Below are 24,438 nucleotides of genomic sequence, written 5' to 3'. Positions count from 1 at the left end.
ATTAACATTTGAAAACTCTTTACACAGTGTTTTATAAGCATTAAATCTTCTAGCTTTCCAGCTGCATGTTTATACTGGCTGCTCCTCCTTTTCTTTGTTTGTAAGACAGATTCATTGTGGTTCTGGGTATTTTTAGCTTAACTAGATATCCCAGAAACCATCTGGTCTCTTGGCAGTGGAAATCTGAAGCTAGTTGCCTTTCAGACAATGCTGCTTTCTCTTGTTTATGACTTCAGTATGTGTTTTGAATAGAGAACTTCCCTGGACATGCTGGGTCTGTTCTTTGGCAAAGTAGAATGTAAGATCAGTATGCTGTGGTAGAAAGAGCACAGATCTTAGAATCTTGGAGATAGGTTTAAACCTTGGTTCAGCTGTGTGACCTGGAAAAATCACTTCCCTTTGTAAATTGAGGATGCTCTACTTACAGTGTGTCTATATGGATTAAGTGAAATACAATATATTTAAAACACTTACATAATGCCTGACAGATAGTAAATTCCTAATGAATGTTTAAGTTTTCTTTCCTTAAAGGGGAGATAGGCATTTCTGTATTTTTATTAATTTAGAAGAAATTCATCGAATATATCCCTGTGTCAGGCACTGTGTTAGGGTTTGGGAATTCAGAAATAGGTGTGTACAAAGGTAGGAAGAGTAGTTACTTGCCCTATTTTTTAGCAAAGGATTATTTGAACTCTTAAATCTTAACATTATCAACTTCACTGTTCTTGACTATTCTCAGCCAGCATTTTGAAGCCTCTTAATCTAACCAAAATATCTGTATATTATGTTTATGGTTTACATGGTATTTTCACATTTGTGATTTTTGTGGTTCTTCATGTGACAATAACATAAAGGGGGGTAGAATTATATTGGAACAAAGTTTATGTGTGGTATTGAAATTGAGTTGGTATTAATTTGAAATAATTGTTGTATTTTGTTTATTTTGGAGGTAATTAGGTTTATTTATTTACTTATTTTAGTGGAGGTACTGGGGATTGAACCCAGGATCTCATGCATGCTAAGCATGAGCCCTACCACTGAGCTATACTCCTCCCCTTGAAATAGGTTGTTTTAAATTAAGACTAATTGTAAACTAAGAAAATAACTAAAACATATAAAGAAATAAGAAGGAAGTCAAAATGGTACACTAGGAGATATTTAACACAAAAAAAGTCATTAATGGAGGTATTGTGCAACGAAAAAGGTATAAGACACATAGAACAGAAATAGAAAAATGCAGAAGTTCTTCCTTATCAGTAATTACATTCAATGTAAATGAACTAAACTCTCCAGTTAAACGGCAGAGATGGCAGAATGGCCAGGTATTTGCTGAGACTCACTTTCAATCCAGAGACAGAAATAGGTTGAAAGTGAAAGATGCAGTGACTGAAAGAGTAGCTATTATAATATCAGACAATGTAGACTTTACAACAAAAATTATTACAGGATACAAAGAGGATTATTTTATAATGATAAAAAGGTTAGTCCACTAAGAAGATACAACAACTACTAACACATATACAACTAAAAATGGACCCATAAAATATGAAGCAAAAACTGTAGAACTGAAAGTAGTAGTAGACATTTTAAAATTAATAGTTGAAGACACTAACACTCACTTTCAATGATAGGTAGAATATACAGGTGAAAGGAAAACAAAGGATATAGAAGACTTGAACAATACTCTGTACCAACTAGACCTACCATATATAGAGTACTCTATTCAACAACAGCAGAACACATATTCTTGCACATAGACCGTTCTTCAGAATAGACCATATGATAGACCCTAAAACAAGTCTAAATAAATTTAAATATATTGGAGTAATACATCTTTTTTTTTTTTGGACCACAGTGGACTGAAGCTAGAAATCAGTAACAGAAGGGAAACTGGAAAATTCACAAACACACAGAAATTAAACAACACATTCTTTAAAAAAAAAAAAAGTCAACAAAGAAACCATAAAAGAAATGAAAAGAATCTTTGAGAAGAATGTGAAAATGAAACCCACATACCAAAACTTATGGGATGCAGTAAAGGCAGTGGTTAGAGGGAAATTGGTGGCTGTAAAAGCCTACACTAAAAAAGAAAAATCCCAAATAATTCAATCTTTTACTTTAAGGATCCAGAAAAGGAAGACTAAACTAAACTCATATCAAGCAGAAGGAAGGAAATAATAAAGATTATATTGATGACAAATGAAATAGAGAACAGAAAAACAGTGGAGAGAATCTTGAAAAGATCAACAAAATTACAAATCTTTAGCCAGACTGACTAAAAGAAGAGGGAGAACACTCAAATTACTAAAATCAGGAAGGAAAGTGGGGACATTACTACTGACCTTACAGAAATACAAAGGATTATAAAAGAATACTATGAACACTTTTATGCCAACAGATTAGATAACATGGATGAAATAGATGTAGTCCTAGAAATAAACAAAGTACCTAACTGACTCAAGAGGAAACAGAAAATCTGAATAGACCTGTAAGAAGTGAAAAGGTTGAACCAGTAATCAAAAAACATCTGACAAAGAAAAGCCTAGGACCGGATGGCTTCACTTGTGCTTCTACCAAAAATTTAAAGAAGAATCAAGATGACTTTTTCAAAGTTTAGAAGATTGAACATTTCCCAACTTATTCATCCCTTGAGGCCAGTATTACCCTGATATCACAGCCAGATGTAGACATCACAAGAAAACTACAGACCAGTATCCTTTATGAAGGTAGTTCCAGCACACCATTGGAGCAAACAACAAGAAGTCTTCATGCATTAGAGAGGGTAAGAGGAATACTTTGGCTTAACCTATCACCCATCCTCCAAGGTAGCACAGCTCAGGGCCAAAAGAAATTTTCCTGGCCCATGATTGTTCTTGTGGGGGAAAGTAAGAGTGTATGGTGAACACCTGGCTCCTCCAGCTGTGCAAGACACAGCCAAAGAAGCCCATTTCTCTCCTACCTCAACCAGAGTACTGACTCATTAGCTACATGACTGAGGGGAAGGAAGAGGCTGGGAAAGTAGCAGATAGGACCCTCACAGGGCATTAAAGAGGTGAGGATCTTACTAGGTACATTATAGACTCTATCAAGAAGCCTGCCCACAAGCCACTGGTCACGCCTTACTCATGGATCCTCCCAGCTGGCCCATGGGCACTCCCGTCACTCCACATACCTTCCTCACACATGCTGATACCCTGTGGCTGGCTCTCTGTGCATGCTTCCAGTGACAGCAGGGTTTGGCAGATGGTCAGTTAAGCATGTGCAGAAAGCTAGCCAGAATCTGTGGGCAAGGGAGAGACCACAAACTAGAGCTTTAGTGCCACCCTTAGGAAAGTTAAAAGGGAGGCTGTCAGCCCTTGGCCTGGTGTGTTGCAGGATCAAGAGAAGGCATACAAGCTTAGGAGTTGTGCCACAGGAGGGAGCAAGAGGTGAGGAACTGGTGTAGGTCTGAGAAACCCTGAGAAACCCTACCAGGGCTAATGGAAGGTATTTATCTCCTGAAGGCAGTTAGTAAAGATTGGTTAAGAAAGATTTGCTACTTCAGATACAAGAACAGCAATGCAAAACTTCAGAGAATGTGAAAAATCAAGGAAACATGATGGCATCAAGGGATCACAATAATCTTCCAGAAGTGGATCTCAAAGACATGGAGGTCTGTGACTTATCGAATAAAGACTTAAAAATAGCTGTTTTAAGGAAGCTCAGTGAGCTATAAGAAAACATAGACAAATCAATGGATTTAGGAAAACAGTACGTGTAAAAAAAAGTTTAACAAAGAGACAAATCATAAAAGAAATAATCAAACAGAAATTCTGGAGTAGAAGAATACAGTGAATCAAAAGAAAAATGCAGTTGAGAGCACCACTACAGAATGGATCAAGCAGCAGAAAGGAGCCTGAAAAAGAATGTAGAAAGCTTACATGATCTATGGGATACCAGTAAAAGAAACAGTGTGTGAATTATTGGAGTTCCAGAAGGAAAAGAGGGAGAGAGAGATGGGGGCAAAAAGCTTATTTAAAGTAATAAGAGCTGAGAACTCCCCAAATCTGGGAAGAGGTTTGGATATCTAAGTTTGTGAAGCTCATAGGTCATCAAACTCAACTTTGAGATCTTCTCCAAAACACTGTATGATCAGGCCACACCCAAGATGGCTGTTCCCTTGCTCTCTGTACATCCTCTGCTTGACCAGTCCCTGCTTCACCTGCATCCTACTCACATGACTTCCCTTCCCTCTTAATCATATAATATAATCAGTAAATGCCTACATATTTGCCCCTTGCCTGCACCCCTCACCCCCGGCAGTGATTGTTCTAATCTTTAGATTAGAACATTTCCACCATGATAGTTTATCAAAGGGGCAGTGAGGGACATGCTCTTCTCCTGGTTTCCCTGGTAACCAATGAGCCAACTTGACGTCAGTTCCCCCTGTAACTGGCAATCTTTCTTTCCCCCTGCTCTTGTAGTCTGTTGCCATGTCCTGCCTGCCATCTGCTGCACACAGTGGGGTGTTGCTCCAGGACCTTGCTTCAGACATATAAGATCCCCCTATCCATTAAACCATTGATGTCTCTGTCACTGACTCTGGGCTTTTTCTTCAGTCTTGAGGCTGGGCAAGTTACAGGGCTTGCAGGCCTGCAGAGTGCAGCCCAACAGACACATTATAATGAAACTGTCAAATACTGAAGACAAAGTGAGAATCTTAAAAGCAGCAAGGGAAAAGAGGCTTATAACTGAAGGGAACTTCTATAACACTATCAGTGGAATTCTCAGCAGAAACATTACAGGCCAAGGGAGTGGGATGATACATTTAAAGCACTGGAAGAAAAATCCTGCAACCAAGAATACTCTATCCAATAAAGTTGTCCTTCAGATATGAAGGAGAGATGAAGACTTTTCCCAGACAAACAAGCTGAGGGAGTTCATCACCACTAGACCTATCTTATAAGAAATGCTGAAAGGAGTTTTTCAAGCTGAAACAAAATGATACATGAAGATATACAACACCACACTGGAAAGGTAAGTATATGGTCATATTAAGAATACTCCAATAATGTAACATGGTGGTGTGTTAACCACTTAACTCTAGTAGAAATGTTAAAAGGACAAGAGTATTAAAAATAACTATGGCTAAACTAGTTTGTTAATAAATACACAATATAAAAAGATATCAAGTGTTTTGTGTCAGAATGTTTTGTGACATCAAAAGCAAAATGGAGGGGACTAAAAGGGTAAAGTTTTGTATGCAGTCAAAGTTGTTATTAAACATGAAGTTGACTATTGTATCTATAAGATGTTTTATGAAAGCCTTATGATAACCACAAAGCAAAAACCTATAGTGGATTCACAAAAAATAGAAAGTAGGGAATGAAAGCATACCTCTACAGAAAATCACCAATTCACAAAGAAAGGCCACAAGAGAGGGATAAAGGAACAAGAAAACCAAAAGACAGCCAGAAAACAATGACTAAGATGGCATTAGTAAATCCCTACCTATCAATGACTCTAAATGTAAAAAATGGAATAAATTCTCCAGTCAAAAGGCACAGAGTGGCTACGTGGATAAAAAAAACAAAGCCCAACTATCTGCTGCCTACAAGAGACTCATTTCAGCTTTACAGACACATATAAGCCTCAAAGTGAAGGGGTGAGAAAAGATATTCCATGCAAATGAGAGCCAGAGTGGGAAAGAGAATAGGAGTAGGTATTCTTATATAGAGAAGACTTAAAGCCAAAATGGTAACAACAATGGAGGACACTATATAACGATAAAGGGATCAATTCCTCAAGAAGATAAAATAATCATACATGAACCCAACACTGGAGCACATAAATACATTAAGTAATTACTAACAGATCTGAAGGGAGAAATAGACAACAATACAATAATAGTAAAGGACTCCAGCACCCTGCTTTCCACAATGGGTTAATCATCCAGACAGGTAATACATAAGGAAATGTTGGAACTGAACTATACTTTAGACCAAATGGGACAAACAGACGTATACAGAACATTCAATCCAACAAGAGTAGAATATACACTCTTTTCAACTGCATATGGAACATTCTCTAAGATCATACAGGTTACAAAACAAGTCTTAGCAAATTTAAGGAGATCTAAATCATACTAAGTATCTTTTCTGACTAAATTGGATGAAACCAGAAATGAATTACAGGGGTAAAACTGGAAAATTCATAAATATAGGAGAATTGGGGGAGAGGGTATAGGTCAGTGGTAGAGTGTGTGCTTAGCAAGCACAAGGTCCTGGGTTCAATCCCAGGTACCTCTGTTACAACAAACAAACCAACCTAATCCCCCCCAACAACAAATCAAAAACAAAGATAGGGAAATTAAACAATATGCTCCTGAACAACCAATCAGTCAAAGAAGAAATCAAAGGGGAAATTAAAAATGTTGAAAGAAGCAATAATGGAAACACAACATACCAAAGCTTTTGGGATGCAGCAAAAGCACTTTTAAGAGAGAAGTACAGGGAACCCTCCTATACTGCTGGTGGGAATGTAGTTTGGTGCAGCCATTATGGAAAACAGTAAGTAAATTCCTCAAAAAACTAAAAACAGACTTACCGTATGGTCCAGCAATCCCACTCCTGGGCAAATATCCAGAGGGAACTCTAATTCAAAAAGATACATGCACCCCAGTGTTCACAGCAGCACTATATACAACAGCCAAGACATAGGAGCAACCTAAAAGTCCATCGACAGATGACTGGGTAAAGAAGTTGTGATATATTTATACAATGGAATGCTGCTCAGTGATTAAAAAAATGAATAATGTCATTTGCAGCAAAATGGACTGACCTGGAGATCATCATTCTAAGTGAAGTAAGCCAGGAAGACAAAGAAAAATACCATATGATATCACTCATATGTGGAATCTAAAAAGAAAAAAGAGGACACTAATGAACTCACCTACAAAAGAAACAGACTTGCAGACATAGTAAACAATCTTATGGTTACCAGGGAAAGGGGGTGGGAAGGGATAAATTTGGGAGTTTGAGATTTGCAAAAGTTAACCACTATATATAAAAATAGATTAAAAACAAATTTCTTCTGTATAGCACAGGGAACTATATTCAATATCTTGTAATAATCTTTAATGAAAATGAATGTGTGTGTGTGTGTATGTATGTGTGTGTGTGTGTGTGTGTGTGTGTGTGTATATATATATATATATATATATATATATATATATATATATATATATATATAATCTCATGACTGGGACATTATGCTGTATACCAGAAATTGACACACTGTACCTGACTATACTTCAGTTTAAAAAAAAAAAAAGAGGGAAGTACATAGCAATAAACACTTATATTAAAAAAGCAAGATCTCAAATAAACAACCTAATCTTACACTTCCCAAGGAACTAGAGAAAGAAAAGCAAACTAAGCCCAAGGCGGCAGAGGAAGGAAGTAACAAATAACAATAGAAAAGGTTAATGAAACAAAGAACTGGTTTTTTTTTAAAACGTAAAACTGACAAACTTTGAGCTAGGTTAACTAAGGAAAAAGACTCAAAAGACTCAAAAATGCAAGAGGAAACATTACAGCTGATACCAAGGAAGTAAAAAGGATCATAAGAGACTACGATGAACAGTTATATACCAACAAATTGGATAACCTGGAAGAAATGGATAAATTCGTAGAAACATAATAACCTACTAAGATTGAATCATGAAGAAATAGAAAATCTGAACAGACCAATAGAGTAATGAAATTGAATCAGTAAAAAACTACTTCCTAACAAAGAAAAAAAGCCCAGGACCAGATGGTTTCCCTGGTGAATTCTACCAAACATTTAATGAAGAATTAATGCTAATCCTTTTCAAACTCTTTCAAAAAATTGTAGGAGAGGAAACATTCCTAAACTCATTTTACAAGTTCAGCATTACCCTGATACCAAAGCCAGATAAAGACACAAGAAAACCACAGGTCAGTATCTCTGATGAACATAGATGCAGATATTCCAAACAAAATATTAGCAAACTGAATTCAACAGCACATTAAAAGGATCATACACCATGATCAAGTGGTATTTATCCTGAGGATGCAAGGATGGTCCAACATAACCAAATCAGTAAATACGATATACCACATTAATAAAGTGAAAAATGAAAATTATAAAATCATCTCAATATACACAGAAAAAGTGTTTGACAAAATACAACATCCTTTCATGATAAAAACTCTAAACAAATTGAGTATAGAAGGCACATACTAATAAAGGCCATATATGACAAGCCCACAGCTAACATGATACTCAGCGGTATAAAGTTGAGAGATTTTCCTCTCAGATCAGGAACAAGACAAGGGTGCCTGTTCTCACCACTCTATTCAGCGTAATCCTAGAAGTCCTAGCCAGAACAATCAAGCAAGAAAAATAAATAAAAGATACCATCTTATATATAGAAAATCCTAGACTCCACCAAAAAACTATTAGAACTAATCAACTAATTCATTACTGTTGCATGATATAAAGTCAATGTGTAAAAATGAGTTATATATCTATACATTCACAATAAAATATCTGCAAAAGAAGGGAAAAAAAAACCCATTCCCAACAGCATCAAAACAAAATAGGAATAAATTTAACCAAGGTTGTGAAAGATCTGTACACTGAAAACAAAATCCTTTGATTAAACTGAAAGAGACACAGATAAGTGGGAAGATATCCTATGTTTATGAATCAAGGAATTAATATTAAAAAATCAATACTACCCAGAGCCATCTATAGACTCAGTGCAATTCTTATCAAAATGCCAATGGTATTTTTTCACAGAAAGAGCAAAAACCTAAAAATCCTAAAATTTGTTTGGAACACTAAATAGCCAAACCAATCCTGAGAAAGAAGAACAGAATTGGAAGCATCACACTTTGTAACTTCAAACTTTACTACAAAGCTATAATAATTGAAACTGTGATATTGGCATAAAAATAAACACATGGACCAATGAAACAGAATCTAGAGCCCAGAAATAAACCGATGCCTATACAGTTGACTAATACAAGACAAGGGAGCCAAAATGCTCAATGAAGAAATTATTCTCTTCAATAATGGTGTTGGAAAACTAGATAAGCACATGCAAAAGAATGAAATTGGCCTCCTATTTTATATCACTCACAAAAATTAACTTGAAATAGAATTAAGCCTTAATCATTAACACCTGAAAGGCTTAAAACTCCTAGAAGAAAACACTGGGGTAAAGCTCCTTAACATTGGTAACAACTGGCAACAATTTTTTGGAGATGACACTAAAAGCATAAGCAACAAAAACAAAAATAAATGGGAGTACATCAAATTAAAAAGCTTCCGCACAGCAAAAGAAACAATAAAATGAAAAGGCAACCTATGGGATAGAAGAAAATATCTGCAAATCATGTATTTGATATCCAAAATATATAAGGAACTCATACAATTTAAAAGCAGTGAGTCCAACAATCCAGTCAAAAATCAGCACGGGAACTGAACATTTTTCCAAAGAAGGTATACAGATGGCCAACAGGTACGTGAAAAGTTGCTAACATCACTAGTTACCAGTGAAATGCAAATCAAAACCACGAGTTATCACCTCGCGCCTGTTAGAATGGCTATCCTCGAGAATATGAGAGATAACAAGTGTCGGCATGGATGTGGAGTAAGGGAACCTTTGTGCACTGTTGGTAGGAGTGTGAACTGGTAGCCACTATGGAAAATAGTATGGAGATTCCTCAAAAAACTGAAAATAGAACTACCATATGATCCAGCAATCCCACTTCTGGCTGTATAGCCAAAGAAATGAAATCAGGATCTGAGAGAGATAACTTCCACTCTCACATTCATTGCAACATTATTCACAATAGCTAAGACATAGAAACAGTCTTTCAGTGTCCATCCATTGTCCATTCATGGATGAATGGATAAATAAAATACGATGTGATATTATATATCATATATTTCAGCCACAAGAAGGAAGAAAATCCTGCCACTTGCAGTACAATGGATGGACCTTGAGGGCATTATGCTAAGTGAAATAAGTCAGAGAGAAAGACAAATAACTGAATATCACTTATATGTGGAATCTTAAAAATCCAAACTCATAAAAACAGAGTATAATGGCATTTGCCAGAGAGTGGGGGAAAGGGAGAGATGTTGGTTACAGGGTACAAACTTCCAGTTATAAGATGAATACGTTCTGGGCATCTAATGTACAACACGGTGATTAACAATTCTGTATTATTATATATATTTGAAAGTTGCTAAGAGAGTAGGTCTTAAATTTTCTCATGACAAAAAATAAATGGTAATTACGTGAGGTGATGGAGGTATTAACTAACCCTACCATGGAATCATTTTACAATATATAAGTGTATCAAGTCAGCATACTGTGCACTCTAAACTTACACAATACTATATGTCAAATATATCTCATTAAAACTGGGAAAAAAAGAAAAAGCATACAGATTGCCAACGAAGAGGTATTCTTCCTTTCACGTCTCTACTCACGAATGATATATTATTCGTAGGAGATCCTAAGGAATTCATGAAAAAACTATTAGAGCTAATTAACAAATTTAGCAAAGTTGCAGAATACAAGATCACCACATAAAAATCAGTTGCATTTCTATATACTAGGAGTGAACAATGTGAAAATGTAATTAGGAAAGCAATTCTATTTACAGTAGCATCAAAAAAAAAAAGAATAGTTATGAATAAATTTAACCAAAGAAGTGCAAATCATGTACACTGAAAACTACAAAACATGGTTGAAAGAAATTAAGGAAGACCTAAATAAAGGAAAATATTTTTTTTGCTCATGGATTTGAAGACTTAATGTTGTTAATATGGCAGTATTCTCCAATTAGTTTTTTATAGATTGACTGCAATACCTATTAAAGTTCCAGTCCCCCTCCTTTTTTGTTTCCAGAAATGAATAAGCTGACACTGAAATTCACATATAGAATTGCAGAGGATCCCAAGTAGCTAAAACAATCTTGAAAAAGAACAAAGGTGGAGGATTCACACTTCCTGATTTCAAAACCTAGGTCCTGCAAAGCTACAGAAATCAAGTGTGTGGTTCTGAAATAAAGATAGATATATCAACCCGTGGGATAGAATCAAGAGTTCAGAAGTAAAGCCATAAATCTATGGTCAGTTGATTTTTAGTAATGGTGCTGAGACCATTCAATGGATAGGAAAGAAGTCTCTTCACATATGGTGCTGAGACACCTGGATATCTACACGCCAAAGAATGAAGTTATATCCCAACTTGACATCATATACAAAAATTAAGTCAAACTGGTTCAGATATCTAAATATAAGATATAAAACTATGAAACTCTTAAAAGAAAACACTTGGAGAGTTTAGTTGTATAATTATTGCTCGTATAGCTCTTTTGTGGTATGTTGTGGTAGACTTCAGTGGCTGGATCCATCTATGGGTCAAAATTATCTTTTCATCAACCTGTCTTAAGTGCTTTGCACAGAATTGGTGCTTAGGAAAGTCTGCTGACCAAATGAATGGAAGAGACAATGACAGTTTCTGCCATACTGAAGTTTACCAAAAAGATTTTAGATTATTACAAACTACTTTAGGTGTCCTTGGTGTGTGCCTGAGTGCTGCAAGTGTGAATTCCCTCTCTGGGCCTTTTCTTTCACCAAAACAGAGTTTAGAGGCCACGTAAAGAGGTTCTCCTCAGCAATAGGTAACTGTCATTTGTACATCTGATAACTTGGGCATATAGCCAAAAGTGTCTTTAAATTTGACTCTGTTACTGCTCACAAAATGGATGTATAGCCTGTTTTTTATAAAAATTTTATTAAGCTAGTTTTTAATTTTGGAATGTCTGGACCCTAAAGTATGGATCCAGACTCAAACACCTCTAATGACAGGAAGCTCAGTACTTCTCAAAGCAAGTATCAGTGAACTGCTCTTACTATTGAATGTCACAAAGTTCTTTTTTATATTGATCAGAAAATCTTTTCCTCTAAGTGTGTACTTGATTCTCCAGTGGAATCATGTGAAACAATAATGAAATAATGAATAATGAAATAATAATGCTCTCTTTCAGCTCTATAACCATTTTCTTGACCCAAAGTAAATGTTATTCTTCCCAGCATTTTAATCTGCTATCCAGTTTACTTCTGGGTGGCTTGTACACCACTGACAGTTTGTGTGAGTTCTGGGAAGGCAAATGAATTTCAATACATTCAAGTAAAATACAAACCAAGCTGACTTCTAAGCAGCTGCCTTTATAGGGTGATGTTGAAGTTTTCTACGTGCCCCAAAATATATCTCCCACCAGATAATACAACTCTCACATTTGTTTTTTTTGGTTCAGTGTTCAATGTTGGTAAAGTGCAGACATATGATGCAGGTTGGCCATCACTTTCTCCTATTAATACCATAGCATAGATTAGTTCATCAGATTGGAGCCGTCCAGCACGGTGACGTGGCCATGAGACATAGAATGAGAGGGGTCTGAATGGGAGGGGAAACCAGAAGTGCTGGAATAGAAGACACTGTGAGTAGGCTAGGCTTTCACTAGAGATGAGGGAGGGGAGAGGCACCCTGGCCATGTATCTTACTACCTCCTTTGTAAGTTTTCTCTGAACTAATCTGGCATAGTAAAACTTTACATCTTTTGCTCAGAAGAGAGAGATCATTCCATTCTAAACAGAAATAGAATCATTCAAGGAAATAAATTTCTACATCTGCATGGCTACATGTTCACCTTGTCTTCTGGCAAATCCTCATTTATCCTTCAAAGTACATATGCTACAGGAAGTTTTTCCAACCCTGTTCTCACTCCATCCCAGGTAATTAATAACTCTTTTATTGCCATTCTGTCTCTTAGGTGTAATTTTTTGTTGTGTCATTTCACTGTATGGTATTGAATTCCTTGTCTGCCTCATTGGACTCTGATTCCTTGAAGACCTAGACTGCATTTCATTCTTTTCTGTATTTCCAGTGCCCAGATAGTGCTCATCAGTGACTGGCATATAGTAAGTGTATGATAAATGCTTGCAGTATAGAGTTGTATCATAGGTAAAATATCTGTTGGTTTTTGGTTTACAGTATATAGTTATAAGCTAATGCATGCATCAGACAACAAAATCATGTGTTCTTGAAATCTCTTTAATCACGAGGGGGTAGGCCTTTGGAAGCTCAAATTAATTGATTAAGGGGGAGGCTGCATTTAATTTTGACTCCCTATACAGGAATCTAGTGTACTGCTATGCATTTTGTAAGTACTTAAATATTTGTTTCATGGCTGATTTAGATTGAGGAGAGGTTTGGGCCTAATAAAAGGAAAAAAATGTGTTGTTTGTAAAGGTGATTTAAAACTGTATCTACCTTATTAAGGAAGGTGAAGTGTCTCTCTAAGCATGAGCAAAATAGCCACTGGTTAGCCCAGAAATGAGCCCACAAACTTTTGGTCAACTATTCTTTGACAAAGGAGGCAAGAATATACAATGGAATAGAGACAGTCTCTTCAGCAAATGGTGTTGGGAAAACTGGACAGCAGCATGTAAAGCAGTGAAGCTAGAACACTCCCTTACACCATACACAAAAAATGGATCAAAGACTCAAACATAAGACAAGATACAATAAACCTTCTAGAAGAAAATATGGGTAAAACATTATCTGACATACATCTCAAAAATGTTCTCCTAGGGCAGTCTATCCAAGCAATGGAAATAAAAGCAAGAATAAACAAATGGGACCTAATTAAACTTAAGCTTCTGCACAGCAAAGAAAACCATAAGTAAAACAAAAAGACAACCTACGGAATGGGAGAAAGTTTTTGCAAATGAAACTGACAAAGGCTTGATCTCCAGAATATATAAGCAGCTCATATGACTTAATAAAAAAAAAAACAAAAACCCAATCCAAAAATGGGCAGAGGACCTAAACAAGTAATTCTCCAAGGAAGACAGACAAATGATCAATAGGCACATGAAAAAATGCTCAATATCACTAATTATCAGAGAAATGCAAATCAAAACTATGATGAGGTATCACCTCGAACCAGTCAGAATGATCTTCATTCAAAAGTCCACAAATGACAAATGCTGGAGAGGCTGTGGAGAAAAGGGAACCTTCGTACACTGCTGGTGGGAATACAGTTTGGTGCAGCCACTGTGGAAAACAGTATGGAGATTTCTCAAAAGACTAAAAACAGACTTACCATATGATCCAGGCATCCCGCTCCTGGGCATATATCCAGAAGGAACCCTACTTCAGGATGACACCTGCACCCCAATGTTCACAGCAGCATTATTTACAATAGCCAAGACATGGAAACAGCCTAAATGTCCATCAGCAGATGACTGGACAAAGGAGATGTGGTATATTTATACAATGGAATACAATTCAGCCATAAAAACGACAATGCCAATTGCAGTAACATGGATGTCCCTGGAGAATGTCATTCTAAGTGAAGTAAGCCAGAGAAAGAAAGAAAAAAATACCATATGAGATCGCTCATATGTGGAATTTAAATTAAATAAATAAATAAATAAATAAATAAATAAATAAAAATGAACATAAATACAAAACAGAAAGACTCATAGACATAGACTACAAACTTGTGGTTGCCAAGGGGGTTGGGGGTGGGAAGGGACAGACTGGGATTTCAAAATTCGTAGATACTGACAGGCATATGCAGAATAGATAAACAAGATTATACTGTATAGCACAGGGAAATATATACAAGATCTTGAGGTGGCTCACAGTGAAAAAAAATGTGACAATGAATATATGTATGCTCATATATAACTGAAAAATTGTGCTCTACATTGGAATTTGACACTACATTGTAAAATGACTATAACTCAATAAAAAATGTTAAAAATAGCCACTGGTTTTGCATCATTTAAGCAGGGTCCAGTTTGGAAACAGGCTTAAACCAAATGTCCTTCCTGGCGAGCTCTCTCTCTTTGGACAGGATTTGTTCCTAGAATATATTTTAATAAATTCATTCATTTTCTATTGTAGCTATGTGGCTTTGAAAGCACACAAGAGATTGTCAGTTCTTTCTCCTTAGCTATCATATGGGCTACTTTTGACTGTCTTTTATTTATGCTCTTTTAGGAACCTACATTCCAAAACGGAAAGGAGTCAGAGCTGCAGTGACACTGGTCAGGACAGAGTAAAGAGCAGACTCAGAGCAGCACCAACCAGCAAAGCCAAGGTATACCTCAGACCAGGCTTCTGCGGCTCTCTAGTCCTGTCCCATAACCTCTGGCACATGGCCACCAAAGAAACTGTTCAAGATGAGAAGAGGCAGAACGGGTCATAGGCATACTCGTTATGTTGGAGAATTTTACACATAGATGTGAAAGAAGAGAGTTTGAATTAGTAGCCAGATGGGTGGGATGAGGGCCACTAGAAGACCCTTTTTTAAAAGTTCTCAATGAGTTTTTTTCCCTAAAGGTTTTCAATTTCATTAATTGTTTCAAGTGTGTCAGAATTTCTGCAAGTGGCATGTACATGCTAAATTAGGGATTTTCCTCATTTCTTAGGCTCACATCACCCTTTATCCTCTTTTCCTCCTTTCCCTCCCTATCCCTCTACCATCATGAAAGAAAAAAATATATGTATAATCTTTTTAATCTCTTTCAGGTCACAACCATAACCCCAGCCTCCAACCCCATCATTGGTGTCCTCTTGTCTACTCAAAACAACCGCTGCCTTTCAGCCCCTGACTTAACCATTGAAAAGCGCCTACCCTTCAGCTCCCTCTCTTCCTTGGCTTCCCTGCATAAGCCAGAGCGCTCTATCAGCCCTGAGAGCAATGACAGCATCTCTGAAGAACTCAACCATTTCAAGCCCATCGTCTGCTCACCATGTACTCCCCCCAAGAGGCTCCCTGACGGCCGTGTGCTGAGTCCCCTCATCATCAAGTCAACCCCCCGTAACCTAAATAGAAGCCTGCAGAAGCAGACTTCTTACGAGGCCAGTCCACGGATCCTCAAAAAGTGGGAACAGATCTTTCAGGAGAGGCAGATCAAAAAGACCCTTTCAAAAGCCACCCTCACCTCCCTGGCTCCAGAAACAGGGGAAGACTTCCTGGTCTCTGAAGTTACCCATTCTAACAAGGAGAAGCCACTTCTGGCTTTAAATACAAGACTGTCCAGTGGGCAAGGACTCTCTGAGTGTACAGGACCCACCCCCACTGACCTTGATTATCTCCCCTCTGCTAGCCAGACAAAAGCAGAACAGGGCAGCAACAGTAAAAGGAGCACTGAGATCCCACTGGAAACCTGTTGTTCTTCAGAGCTCAGAGTGGGAGCCAGTGGGACTTCTTTGGAGAAAGAGCAGTTTGAAGGGTCAGGGTCAACCCCAGATGCCAAGTTAGATAAAACCTGTATAACAACAACTATGAAAATCTCAGCAGTTAATTCAGTGCCACCCAAAAACAGTGTTTCAGGCGGGATCCTTAAAACAAAGAAACAGCTGAAGACAGTGAATCATTTTGATCTGCCTAATGGTGTTCTGGCAGACAACTTAGGTGAGGAGCCACTTCCTTCCTTGCGTCGGGGCCGGAAAAGACGCTGTAAGACCAAGCACTTGGAACAGAATGGCTCTCTTAAGAAACTGCGACAAAGCAGTGGTGAGGTGGGTCTGGCCCCAACAGACCCAGTACTGCGAGAGATGGAGCAGAAATTGCAGCAAGAGGAAGAGGACCGGCAGCTGGCTCTGCAGTTGCAGCGCATGTTTGACAATGAGAGGCGGACTGTGAGTCGCCGGAAAGGAAGCGTGGATCAGTATCTCTTGCGGTCCAGCAACGTGGCTGGGGCCAAATAGCACCTGATGAACAGTGTTACCTATTTTTCAGGTCTTTGGGCTTGATCATATACCCTGAAGAGCTGAGTGTTCTCACTTTGGGTTTCTTTTAATGGCAAAACACTGTCCAATATGGTTCTGAGAGGTTCTGAGAGCCTTCATAGTATGTATCCAAGGGAACTGTGTCTCTGCCTCCCTGTGACCCAGGCCAGAAGCATTCTTCACCCCCTAAGTGACCCAACCCCGAAGGCTTCTGGGCCAAATCTGGCAGCTTGGAATACGATTCAGGAGCACAGTGGCCAGGGTTTGAAATGGTAGAGGAAAAAGGGGATACCTTCTCCAACTGATAGATCTCCTGGCTTCTTTCAACAGGTGTTGTTTTAAATCAGCCTTGCAGATAAAAGTTAGTTCCATCTCAGTTCCTGGCAGATCCGAAAAGGTAATGTTCTCCCTCCTCCTTACTGTTGCCACAAGTAAATATACCTAACGAAATCAGTTTTTATGCTTCTACAAAGTTAACTTACATTCTCTGTTTAAAATATAATATTTGATTAATGCTCTATAGTTGACAGACCACATTCCTAGTCACTGTTTAATGTGGTCTTCTCAGTAGACCAAACATGTAAGCCCCATTTTCAGATGATGGAATTGCAGTGCAGATGTCCAGGTTCTCTCAGCTACCAAGTGGCATAGCCCAGACTGATGCTGGGTCTCCCAACAACAAATCCCATGGATTTTCCACACTTAAGAGGTTGCCATAACGGACTGCAATCCAAGGGCATGCCAGGAGAATGTAGGGAAAGCTGGCTGGGCTTTGAATCTCGATTGTGCAGAATCCACATGGAGATAATTGAGACTGACTGGAAGTATAAACATATACTGTGCAGTTATCCTATCCCTACTGAATACAGCCTCTGTTTTCCTCGGGGTTCCACGCTATGAGATAAAACTATACTTGGACTTCATTATTACTCTCCACGTGGTGAAGGGTTATCTGCAATGTTGATCTAAAATCCAAAAAATAATTTGCCCAGAAGTCAGGCAAAGAACAATACTGAAACTCCATACTATGGAAACAAGGTATCTAGCTGTATGCAGCTGGTAAATTCAGTCCCATGGACCTTTGGGGTTTATTTTCCTTAGCAGCTGACACCATGTGTCTTTTGCATCTCTGGTGGTGCTTGGTGCTTCTGCCCATCTGGGCTCATTGAGAGTAGGGATTAAGATAGGATTTTAGGGAATCTCAGGTGCGCTGGCATTCCCTGTGCATGTATGAGTTGTTACTATAAAGTCACATGACTGGCATATTAACACACCTTTCGGATCTTGATATATCACAATGTATGTTGTCCCCCTCAGGTGGTCTCAGCAGGATACTGATAGTATTTCCAATGATGTTGCCATTGGTGAAAACATTTCTGGAACTGTCCTCAAAGTCTGGAGACATCTAGATATGTAATGTCAGAACTGGAAGGGACGTTAAAGGTCATCTGTTCCAACTTCCTCCTCTTACTAAGGTAGAAGCTAAGATCCAGAACAATGACTCACTTATCAAGGTCACATGGGATTTACTGTATCACCTACTTTTGATTCTTCTCAGGAGATTTGCCTTGTTTCTTCTCTGGGCAGATCTTTAATTTCTGGGGTTACAGGAAAGAGAATTTTAAGTCTGAAGCTAGTCAGAAGTGATCTGAAGACTTGGAAAGAGAAGGTGGCTTATCCAGAGGATTTGGAGTCATAAATGAGGTGCAGCTGTAAAGCAGTCAGAGCCGTTTTCTTGTGCAGCTCATAAACAGTTCCCAAAGAGGAGTTCCAGAGATGTCTTAAGCATTTTGGTCATCATTGAGATTTGTGGACCCTCCTCAGTGACTACTTTGGTGGGAAGTGTCACTCACCTGAATGTATGTATGCTGTGTTGTGTGTGTGTGCGTGCACATGTGCAGATGTGTGTTTAGAAAACATACATCAATCTCATTACTGTATGTTCATGCCACTTCAGTTCTAGGTTCTACTAGCAACATACACCTGACAAAGGCTGCTGAAGGGAATATTGGTGCACAAGATGGAAGAGCTGGCACTGGCCTGTAGAGGACAGGAAGAGTGACTTACTAAATGCCCTTAGAAAAGACATCAGTTACTGCCATTTCACAGTTTCTTTTCGATCTTAGTAAATATTATTGGAAGGCTAGTTTAATTGGTAGTAGCAAAGACACTTATTTTTCCACTTGACACCTTTTTCTATACCTCCAATAATTTGAAAAACACTTTTCAGTTGGAACTGATTTTTGTTTTTGGAAAAAAAAGATAAATATTTTTAATAGAAAAAGATATATATTTTAAATATCTCCCCAAAGTAATACTTTCATTTTAAGAAATTGCTTAGCAGTAGCAACAGCTTTAGTGTCAGGTGCAGAGTGGAAATTCTCGTTAAGTGAATATTCCAGGTGCTGGGTCCATCTTACTGACCACCTACTGTGGAGCCTCGAATGGTACTGACAGTTTTTCCAAACTTCCAGATGAGCAGTAGTCCTTCAGATACAGGCAAAGCAGTTTAGATTAAGGAGGAACAAGGCTTAATCTTTAATCAGCTTGGCCTTGGAGGAGGGGAAAACCACTAAGGTATTATCTGTACTTTAAGATGCTTCCCATACTTAATGACTAAAACTTGAACACTTTCTCGAAAATTTCCCTCTCCTGTTGCTTGACTGTGAAGTTGGTCACAAATGGAGTTGTAGCCATGAATTCTTTGGAGAAAAAGACAAGGAAGGAAAAAACAGTGATGGGGAGGGTTTGTGAGCTAGAATGAGAGATACACTGTCTCACAAAACAAACGTTTGTCACAAATCATTGGAATCTGAGTCACCATAGGAATTTCCCGTGTCCTTCTAACTCTGTTCCTTGTGTATATGCATTCTGTGTTTTTTCATATTAAAAGGGAAGTTATAAGAGGTTGGAGGATGGGTCATTCTGATGGGAATCAAAAAAAATGTGGTGGCCTGAGTAGGGGGCTCTCAGCCCTTTTTTATCGAGTGAGGAACACTTTGGGAACATGGTCATGACCCGTTGATTATATTTGCTGGAAGAAGTCATCTGGGCCTGTTGGGTTGGTATCAAATCTGGAGATGATGCACCTAGCCCCGGTCCCTTTCATATAACTGCCTCTTTTTAAAAGGTTAATTCTTTTTGGCTGAGGCTTCCCAGGAAAAGCTTTTGTTAAGTGGCTTCACTTATTTTTTTTTAATTTTTGCCTGGAGGAAGCACTGGTGATGAATGCCTTCTGTTTGTTGTTGTTGTTTTTGTTGTTCATTTTCTCTTAAAGAAAAATGCCCTTAAGAGAGTAAAGCTGCTTAATTAATTTCTATGTGACTACAAACTGACACACTAAGATGGAAAGCTGCCACGGCGCTTGAGTGGTGAAGCTGATGCTGGCACTCTGTGCTGTTCATCCTTCCTGTTCCATTTGATAGAAATTTCCTGAGCTTCAAACTAGTGCCAACCCTGTGCTGGGTCATGGAGATATAGGGAAGGGAAGGACAGTCCTTGCTCCTGAACTCAGTGTCTGTTGGGATGTATTTGAATGTATGTGTGGCTTGAGAGTTTGTTGATGGTTTTATGAAAGGCCACAGTCATCTTGGATGGCCCATTCAAGATACTGTCCAGCACCCTTGAACAACTTAAATACCATCAGTATCTGTGAGTTTGACTGCAATACTGTTTTCCATTTCTTAAGTGATTTTACCAGAGGAGAATGACTTTTCTCCTCCAGTGATTATAGGACAACAGCATCTCTTAAGAGCTGCTTTTAGCATAAAGCCCCAAGACATGAGGCAGGCTGTGGATCACAGACATGGTCAGAAGAGGCTCACTTCTCAGCTTAGTAACCTCCTAAGCTCTTGCTCAATCAGACCTCTCACCAGAGCTGGAAGCAACTTGAGATTCCTTTCCTTTTGTTCCTGCGTGGCTTTTTATTGCGATGGAAGGCCAGCGGGTGAGGAAGGCAAGAAAAATGAAGGCTGGATCATAATCATAAAATATTACATGGCTGAAATGGGCACGAAAATCATCCAATTCAAACTATCCCCCCTGCCGCCCCGCTTGTTTTTTAAGAAGTGAGGAACTTGAGGTTCAGTGCCTCGTGCCATGTTTGTACCGCAGTATTCCAGAGTCTGAATGAATCGTCCTTTACTCACACACACGTACAATTTGCTAAAAAGGGGGACACCCAAATGGATTTAGGAGTCTTTGTTTTAAAAGCTTTTTCTTCCTGCTTTTTTCAGATAGAATTAAAATGTACCTATATCCCCTGAATATACACCCATGTAGGGAAAATCCCCATAGAGAGAGTAATGGGAATGTGGAATCTTGGGAAGTGATAAATTTTGATTGGAACAGCTGTCATTTTAACTACCAAGGGTTAAAACCCAGCCAGCACTTCATTTTTCTTAGAAAATCAAGAACTCCTTAGGGACTTGAATTTTTCTCAGCCAGCCTTTTCCACATCAACCTACAGATTGGTCTTTTGGCCTGTATTTTAGAAGTGAGTAGAGCTGCTTATAAATTCTTGTGACTCAATGAGAAAGCAAGTCTGCCTTTATAAAAAAAAAAAAGTTGGGGGTGGGATTTTAGGAACAGAGGCTGCTGAATAGACTTTCCTCCAAAGATACCCAGAAATGCATCTTTACACATGACTGTTATCCATAATAGCTTTTTGAAGAAGATTGTTCTACAGAAAAGAGACGTACGATATACACAGAAGTCACCAGTTTAGAGACTGGTTAAACTGGATGAAGGAAAAGTGCCAAGACTGAATGTGCACACTGTTCTATGTAATATCAGTATTTTTTTCCCTAAGAAAAATACATACTTTGCTTTGTGAGTAAATGCTTCCTTAATGCCTTGTCTCAGTAAGTGTGGGAGGCAACCTCAAACTTGGGGCAGGCTCCCTTTCTACCTTTTCTGGTGTCTTAACTAGTTGTACAAAGCCAAGGTAAGGCCAGGCTTATTCCTCTCTCTTTTCTCTCATTTAATATGGGGTAGAAACAGGCAATGCCCTCTTCAAAGATCAAGCCGTGAGAGCCTGGGTCCTGGCTCCAGGTGGCAGCAGATTCTCCCTTGTTGGCCCTGCCCCCTCTCCAAGCTGTGCCACCATTGGGAGCGGGGGCTCTCCCTCAGTGGGTTCAACCTGAAGTCCTAACGAGAGAATGGATAACCATGCAAGGTAAAAAGTGACTATCTCAAATGCCAACTAATGGATTAATGAATGGATTTTTTTTTCACCTGATACACTGTTTACTCTCTTTGTAAAAACGCATTGTCCTTAGGGCCTTATCCCCTCCCACCTGGAAATAGAAAATGGGTTGTATTTTGGTATCATTCAACCTGCTGTTTGCATGAGAGTGGCGAAGGGGCTTGGATCCCTGGCACTGCCACTGCTTGCTGCCTTCTCTCCAACTCATCATAAAGAGCATTTTGACAAAGACAGAGGACTCAGAACAGGGCACTCCCTATCAGGGATGCTTCTGCCAACAAAGAAAATCAAAGGGGATGACGTGTTGTTTATTTAAACAGTACCAAAGTGCATTCTTCAATATATGTTTGCCAGCTTAAGAAGAGGCCCAAGTTGAAAATACGGTAAAGCAGCCTCATGAATGTTCTGTTTCTAGTCTAAGTCTTATGTCTGGAAGGCAATCTCAGACAAATCTGAGCTGAGCTTAGACTATGTGCATTTGAGTTTTGATGCTGTTTTTGCTCTGGGAGATGCCCCATATTGGACCATTTTGCTTTGGCATTCAGAATGATGGGAGAAACTAGGAGGGATAGAGTTTCCCTGGTGTACAACATCTTTTGAGTTATAAGTTATTTCCAATTTACAGCTGTCATCCTTGTATTCAACTGTTCTCATTCCTAATGAAGGTGCTGAGAAAGAGTATTAGTAAAGAACAGATGTGCAGGATGACATCTTTGTACACTAGGGCTGTTTTCAGAACATCTGATTTTTGAAAATACCCTCTTTTGGAACCATTGTTCAGAAATTCAAAATCCCCTTGGTGTCAGTTTCTCATCCAACAAAGATCAAATGTATCCATGTTCCATTTAAACTTGTAAAACCAATTTGAAGGACTGATGTAAGAATGCATACTGTACATGGTAAACCAGCACTTGAGGGACCTTTGAAATCATCTGGTACAACCTCGCCAAAGGAGGGTGGTTAAAATGATTTGTAAGAAACAGTGCAGCTAGTTGGAGAATAGAACTTGATTGTCTCTTGGTCCCTAAAGTAACAGAAAACACTCTACATACCACTCTCATTAATTCCCATATAGCCTGGTGTGGTGAAGTGGGTGGCCCTCATTTTCAGAGGGGAAACTTTGGCTCTGACATAGCCTGGAAGCTGGATCCTCTGACTCCAAAGCTACCTGCTTTCTCTGCTGCCCTGGGTCAAATGAACCTCAGAGTGGTGCCATCTTCCTCCACTGGCTTTAGCTAACAACATGGTTCGAGGTGATTTCTGGGTTGGATCTCCTCCTTTTGTACTGGGCCTGACAGGGCTAGAGAGATCAGAATCTCCCCTCTGTACCCACTGAAGGGGTGGGAGGATCCTCATGTAGCAAGGATTGTGAGGCACAATCTGCACCTAAATCAGTTCTCTCCTGTGGCCACATCTGAGTCTCCCCAGCTACTCACTGGAGCTTGGATAAATGACTTGAAAAACGGGATAGGCTTACCTAATCTTGGAGAGTTGGTGGTGGGAGAAATTTCTTCTGGTCTGCTCTTGTTAGAAGATTGGAGAAGTCCCAGAAGAGTGGCAGCCAGCTTCGCATCTGCTATGGAGAAGGAAGGGGCTCTGGTTGAGTGCCAGCCCAGTGGGATGAAGTATCTTGTAGATGGGATTTGCCCAGGAGAGCTAGTGACTACGCTGGCTACAGGGGAAGTGGCCGCTACCTGAAAGACCCCCTTGATTAGTTCTGAATTACCATTCATCTGACAAATCTAGTCTTAGGCTTTCCTCACTGAAATGAGGATTGGGTCATGACTCTTTAAAAGAACAAAACTCAGGAAACCAAGTAACTGAAATTTACTCACCCCAGAGCTGAGAATGTGTTTTTAACACCAGAAGGACCCATAGAGATTGAAACCCCTATTGATGCTATGGGTAAGTGTGAATGACCTGCTCTATGTCATATAGCAAACAAGACACAGGGTTAAAATCAAATCCCACAAATATGACCAAGTCCAGATTACTGTTCTGGTAGAAAAGAATGAACACAACTTGTAAATGATTGTATGTCTTCCCAAGATGCAGCAGTCCACTTGGATAAAAGGGTGGATGAGCTGACAGTCATACTCTGCATACTTACAACAGCAGGCAGGTTGGAATGCTGTTTTTTTTTTGTTGTTGTTGTTAATAAGAACATGGTTTTAAGGGAAAGCCCAGGCAGTGCCTGTGGAAAGATGCCCACACTGGCTTCTGGTTGCCTAGCCACACCTGTGTATATACTGTGTATTATCCCACTAAGCACCAACATGAGCCATTTCCCATTCCTCCCAACACATTCTTCAATAAATCTTACTGAGGGCCTCCTGGACCCAGGTTCTGGGCTGAGCACCAGAGGTATAATCAGTTCTTGGTCTGATACAGTTTG

The 24,438-nt window shown here is 38.9% G+C and overlaps 1 protein-coding gene and 1 long non-coding RNA gene across 2 annotated transcripts in view; one reads left to right on the top strand and one right to left on the bottom strand.

The window, feature by feature from the left end:
* Positions 1 to 24,398, top strand: part of RNF169 (ring finger protein 169) — an 83,496-nt gene extending 59,098 nt beyond the window's left edge. The window contains exons 5-6 of the mRNA XM_072969231.1: positions 15,101 to 15,200; positions 15,632 to 24,398. Coding sequence (XP_072825332.1) covers positions 15,101 to 15,200; positions 15,632 to 16,816 — 1,285 coding nt within the window. The 3' untranslated portion in view covers positions 16,817 to 24,398. The remainder of the gene's footprint in view (positions 1 to 15,100; positions 15,201 to 15,631) is intronic.
* Positions 1 to 24,438, bottom strand: part of LOC140698684 (uncharacterized) — a 34,483-nt gene that overhangs the window by 8,109 nt on the left and 1,936 nt on the right. The window contains exon 3 of the long non-coding RNA XR_012076513.1: positions 23,521 to 23,616. This is a non-coding gene — a long non-coding RNA (uncharacterized lncRNA). The remainder of the gene's footprint in view (positions 1 to 23,520; positions 23,617 to 24,438) is intronic.

The sequence above is a fragment of the Vicugna pacos genome, chromosome 10, assembly GCF_048564905.1.
Source record: "Vicugna pacos chromosome 10, VicPac4, whole genome shotgun sequence".
In the NCBI taxonomy this organism is placed as follows: domain Eukaryota; kingdom Metazoa; phylum Chordata; class Mammalia; order Artiodactyla; family Camelidae; genus Vicugna; species Vicugna pacos.
This window is presented reverse-complemented; position numbering and strand designations above follow the sequence as displayed.